Source organism: Sphaeroforma arctica, assembly GCF_001186125.1.
Source record: "Sphaeroforma arctica JP610 unplaced genomic scaffold supercont1.463, whole genome shotgun sequence".
NCBI classification, from domain to species: domain Eukaryota; class Ichthyosporea; order Ichthyophonida; genus Sphaeroforma; species Sphaeroforma arctica.
In genome coordinates this window covers 36,734-42,698 of record NW_014040095.1, presented here as the reverse complement: position 1 = coordinate 42,698, position 5,965 = coordinate 36,734, and the positions used below count along the sequence as shown (strand labels likewise).

The 5,965-nt window shown below is 43.0% G+C and overlaps 2 protein-coding genes across 2 annotated transcripts; one reads left to right on the top strand and one right to left on the bottom strand.

Annotated features, from left to right (window-relative positions):
* Positions 1–194: 194 nt before the first annotated feature.
* Positions 195–3,285, top strand: SARC_06476 (hypothetical protein; the record flags this gene model as incomplete). The annotated part of the gene is made up of 5 exons (XM_014299620.1): positions 195–314; positions 987–1,206; positions 1,315–1,410; positions 1,515–1,579; positions 1,728–3,285. 5 exons carry the CDS (start codon positions 195–197, stop codon positions 1,860–1,862), a joined length of 636 nt encoding a protein of 211 aa, XP_014155095.1. The 3' UTR covers positions 1,863–3,285.
* On the bottom strand, positions 2,640–5,960 carry SARC_06475 (hypothetical protein; the record flags this gene model as incomplete). The annotated part of the gene is made up of 5 exons (XM_014299619.1): positions 2,640–3,191; positions 3,465–3,964; positions 4,071–4,175; positions 4,725–4,997; positions 5,887–5,960. The coding sequence occupies 5 exons, from the start codon at positions 5,958–5,960 to the stop codon at positions 2,983–2,985; spliced, it is 1,161 nt and encodes a 386-aa protein (XP_014155094.1). The 3' UTR covers positions 2,640–2,982.
* Positions 5,961–5,965: the final 5 nt, after the last annotated feature.

The window sequence follows — 5,965 nt, the reverse complement described above, 5'->3', positions numbered from 1 at the left end:
ACGTGTCGTTGATGATGAGTGTTTTGTCTTTTGTGTTTTTACATACATTTCCTGCATTGTGCGAATCCCATCTGGCTTGCTGCACTCAGATACGTGACTGACTGTCTCCTTTACGTTCATTAACGAAGGTATTCCGAATTTTGTTGTAATTTGATCTTGTTACATTCAGTGGGAGCCTAGATTGGCTACAGGGGATGGATCTGCACATCGAAAGCATGCCGTCACTGTATCCCCAAATAAATGCTTCTGGTTTAGCCGTGGATCCCTTCCAAATAGCACCAACATTCCCGTGGTTGAACAACAATGATATGTCTGTAAGTATCAAAGTTTTTTTTTGCTTTTTTGTGTTTAGTGCCATTACAATGGAAATTTATACGGCGGGACTCTACGTACATGCTGTGCGTTCTAAGATTGGCTCTGGGAGATGATCGTGTAATGCCGGACTAATATCTAACATTCATCTTATCGAGTATTTTCCGTCATACGCTCTCAAAAGGAGTCTGACAATTATTTACATATATACCTAATGGGTATATATTAGATAGTGCGGTGCATGTGTATAGTTTATGTCTGTGTACTATTTTTGTACTTTCTAGTTGTTCTAGCATTTTCGGCGTGAATGGTTTACCCCTTTCACGTGATTGAGTTGTATGTACGACAGTCCCTGGAAAAGAAATTGGAGCCTCACATATCTATATCAGTGAAGTTCATATGCGTGTAGTTCATTGTGCTATGTTCTAGATAGCTCTAAACTTCATCCTCTGTGAATTTTGTATGTAGTGAAGATGTGCTCTTTCTGCTTCAAAGCCCTAGAGGACTATCCTTTTGTTTGCTTTCCTTTATTGGTTTCGTTTCCCACTCCCGTATGTAATTCGGGATAGAACAATACCAATAACTCCCTTACAATACCACCACTAACCACTCTATATTTTGTTTCATATAGTTCCGGCTTCTCTCAACCGAAATTCTGTCGATCACCTTATTAGGAGCAATCAGGATCGAGCCATGTCTCTGCAGAAAACACGAGCACGCCAACAACGAATGTCTTGAGGAATACTAACGGGACACCGTCACAGAACGGAATGCTGTTGAACTCACCGGCTGTTCCCCCGATGATGCCTCCCGGAGTGCCTGTGCACAACATGTCTCTAGCTTTGCTCACGGCAGCGGCGATGAATCATCCTAGTGATAGTGCAAATATGCTAGGTAGGTGGGTATTGGCAAATGGGACTTACTGAAGGGTTGGTTGTGACGGTGAAATCTTTCGTTGTTGATGGTTGCGCTTACTCCATTGGTGGAATATTTGTTCAACAGCGGGCAGAATGAAGCTACCATTACCGTCGAAGGAGATGTCAGTCGCAATTGTGTCTGCCCAGAAGGCACAACAAGAACCTGTGGATCCGGAACAAGGTATGCCTGGGCTTATTCTTTCACGTTGTTCGAGCATGATTGGTTGATATTCCCCAGTTTATTTATACATACTCATGCCGTTGGCCGGTCTTATTTTTTTACAGCTAAAAAGGATAGAAATTCGGCTGCCACAGCCAGATTTCGGAAGAAACGGCGAGAAGAGCTATTGGTATGTTATGCGACTTGTAACTTAATCTTTTACATAAATACTCGCGAATGAAAGTTAAAATCCTATGTCAAGGGCATACGCATTGATACAAATTGTAAATGACTAGGAATCTTGCTCTTTGATTTAATCTTCGCTACGTATATTGCAGGAGATGGAGCAAAAGGCGGTGGAAGCAGCACAGAAGGAAGTCGGATTGCAGGCCAATCTAGATATCTTGCTGAGAGAGAAACAGTCGCTTCAGGACGAGTGGGATGTGCTCATGAGAACACCCATCAGATCTTGATGCTCCAAAACATCTTCTTGCTACACTCCAAAATATCTTCTTGCTACTGTTGCATATGCTAACATTACATAAGACGCGCGCCTTGAAAACTAATGTCATTGCTCCACCACGATTACAATATCTGAAGACTGATACTATCTTGGCATTGCTAAGATTTGAATTAGCATGATTGAAATTCATCAGCGAAAGTTTCATCATGGCACTATACGTGTATCCTTCAGACTTATGTGACGGGGGCTCGCCAAGCTCAGTTCTCGTAACAGAATATATTTAGTGTACGCCACCACCATTCTCCATCAAGAACCTTCTCAGCGATTTTGAATATCGAGATTGCGATCTCTCCAGCCCTTTAACTACTACGATCCATTAAACCCAGTCTACATGGCGTAAGTGTTGTGATTGTGAGAATTGACCATTCGCGATCACAGTTGCCGAGAGGGGTTGGAAAGTTGATAGCAATGCGGACCACGGCCTAGCAGACGAGTAAATAATATACAAGGCACGCCACGCACGATTGTCGCTTGTCGGGCTGAGACATGATGACTTTCTGGCTACCCAAACTCCGGTTTCGAACCACCAAAAAGGAGGATTTCCTTGGAATAGAATCTAGTGCATTTTTTATGAACGCTCACTGGGAGCCATACTCGTCACAGGAGAGTTGCAGTTAGGGTACAGCCGAATTTGTGATTTCGCCTTGTGATTTCGCCTCGACGTTATATTTGCGTGGCGATGCCGCCTGAACATCTAAAGACTTCAATATCGCCACAAATGAATTGATTCGTTCGGCAGCTATCCGTTGCTTCTTAGCTGTTGATATGCTGGGTGCAGTTGATATAGCACTGCTAATACTGAATATGGTCGATCCCCGTGCGACCTTGCAGACAGTGAATGCAACTAGCAAAGAGAGTATACAAAAAGCTCCCCCTGGAGCTTCAACAACCTCCAGCGATGGAAAGAGCTTCCTGTGCTGCGGCAGCCCATCAGTCTTCCAATAGATGGAAGAAGTTCTGTCAAATGCATGCTGTGAGTGTCACAGCATACACGGCATGCAAATGGGATCAAACTTACTCAAACTCTTAATGCGTATTCAAAAGCACATTTAAGCTATTGATGTTGGAGGTCACTCAACTGCGCGTGCCGTGTACCAAAGTATGTTCTGCAAATAATGACGTGCGAATAATTGTTGGCGGTCGCTCTCACTGTTCACAGCGACACCGGTAATTGGATGACTAACTTTTCCTCCTGATGTGACTTCGATGTTCTTGGTGGATTCTGCACCACTATGGCATTGCACCCAATCTGCTTCGTCTGCGAGCATTGCTGTCATGTCTGGAAAACAAAACGGATTGTTGGTATGAGTACTCACCGATTGTGGCTTTCGAGCGCCCATCTGCATGCGACCGTATACACAGAATGCTACGCGCTATCAATCTAACACACGCAGGCATCATCATTAGCTACAGACTGAACGACAAAGCTGACATATTCACGACCAACTCAGCTGACATTGGAAGGCGTGTTTGAATACTCACATAACACGGGTAGCAGGTCTAGCTACAGACTTAGCGATGATCAAGGTTAGCATGTTCACAACCAACTTACGTGTCTTTGGAAGAAGCGTTTGACATATGTCGAGTAGATCTCTGCGATACACCCAAAGGGCTTCATGGCCGGAGTAGAAGTGTATTTGTGATTGATTACTCGTCAGTTCAACCTCCAGTCGGTGAAGACCCTGAGAGCTCAAATCGCTCTGTTTAACGTTTTGAAGCACGTCCTGGTCTTTCTCTTGACCTTTTGTCCGTTGCTTCGTATTCCGACAGCTGAAGGAGATGAGCTTTAACAGCAGTGCTCTGTATCTCAGCGCCGAATAGTCTCCTATGTGAGACTGCATCCACACATCCGATGCAGCAAGCTCGGTCATCAGCACTTCTTCCGAACAGATCCCTCCATGAGTGTTTAAGCCCAGGACCAGACGGCGATAATTCCACGCCATGTAGTTCTTGGGGTATGCGTCGGCTGCCCTTGTACACACCGCGAATTCACGCTCATAGTCGTGTGGTTGCAGGGGCCCGTGTCTCCGTAACAACTTCATCAGGAATCGTCTACGAAATAAACATTTGGGCGAATTACTGTGAATTCAAATGAGGTGGTATTGTGCTACGCTAATGGTTGGCAAGTCAATCAAGTCATTCGGCAGAGGCAAGATACCTGTGTTGCCAGGTGCATCCACTCTTGGGGTGCTTACGGAGAATGAGTGTCGTCAAACCAAGCTCACTACTCACATCAATCTTTAAGTCGACCAATTGAGCTTTCCTGGAGATGAAGAGGTGTGATGTGTACCGTACATACATTAGCCCTCGCAGCGATAATTTTATTTTGGCTTGTATTCGTCGATTATTCGTATGCATTCGTATATGTACGTTTGCGCTAGTATCCATAATTGTGAGTTCATAAATATCAAACTTCAGTCTGAATGTATACATACATCTATATGCATATATATATATGTATATATACATATATATATATATATATATATATACATACATACATACATACATGTATATATATATATATGTATATATATATATACATATATATATATATATAAATATAATATATATGTGTGTTCGTACATGCAGAGACTCGCAAGCGACTTTGGAGCTAAAAATTGATCTCACACATCTATAACATAAATCATTCTGTCCTCAGAAAATATTGCTATCGAATATGGTTAACCTGTATCGTATTTTCCCCTTCAACTTGGCAGCACACAAGCAAAGCGTATACGAGAGTGTAGGATCTGATAGCATACATATTCAAGAACGTTAATAACGACAAGATATATGGCGAGCGGCTTACCTGAAATTCCAAGCTGTGTGCCAGTCAGGACAAAACAGGAGCAGCAGAAAACTGGCAAGCCTCAACCTGGCTTCAATCTCACCGCCGCTGACAATTGCTCGTCTCTGGAAACAGGTACAGCTGGCATCGAATGCACAGCTTTGTGAATCACCCTTGAATCTGCTCTCCGGCTGCGCCGTATACTTTCGAAGTTCGGGTGTATGTACGTCTTTATACGTCCTGAGAAGCTCTTTGAAGGTGCGCACAGCTGCTATCGTGAGCTCGCTTAGTGCCCTGGAAGGAGATGTTAAATGATATAATAAATAAAGCGACAAGAGGCTTACTTTCAGAACAAACTCACGTCCGGGGCGCTCAAAAGGACAGCCAACATTTGATAGCAGGAGGCCTGAGATAACGAGGTGACCACCTATCCCGAGAGCTTCGTATTTATTCGGCAACGTCATAATAAGATTTGGAGTTGAGGCCTATAGGACTTATCCTCGCTATCGGTAGACATTGATGTATAGACTAAAAAGAAAAAGTAAGCAAAATCACTTCACAATCAAGATAAAGTTGAGGACAATATCACAGCAAAACAGTACAAAAGGACTAAAGCTGTGGGTTTAAAATTCAGCTCCACGCGAAGCAGGGAACCGAATTGATGTGCTATATATTTAAATTCCTTCAGATAACTTCAAACTTACGACGTCAGATCAAAAATGTATATTCTACATGGAACGTGCATTATGAAATCTTCTTTCCTTTGGCGCACGAATCCAGTTTACATCTATAGTAGTACAAGCGTGAACTGTTCGCATCAAGGGAGAAATACCTACCCTTGTCCGCCGCGTTGCGCGCGACAGATATACAGTCAATGATATACACACAGTCACTTGGGAATCGACATGTATCTGTCCATAGGGCCTGCACAAGGATTATATATACTTACCAGTGAGGGACACCTAATTTATGCTCCGAGAGGAAGAACGGGTTATTGAAGGGTCCAGTGGGGCGGGACAGTTGAACTATCCCATACTCGTCTCTAATGAATTGTTATTTAGATGTTAATAGCTAGTTTCAACTTCAAACTCCAAATGCAGCAGCAGGCAGAAAATAGTGAATAATCAAGGCATTAATGAATAAACTAAGCAATATATTACGAAAAAAATTTGCATAAATATACGTTTGCGTACGCCTACTAATGCACCGTTTATAGACAGTAATAAATGCCAACATCCCGGAAGTATCTGTGCGCATATTTA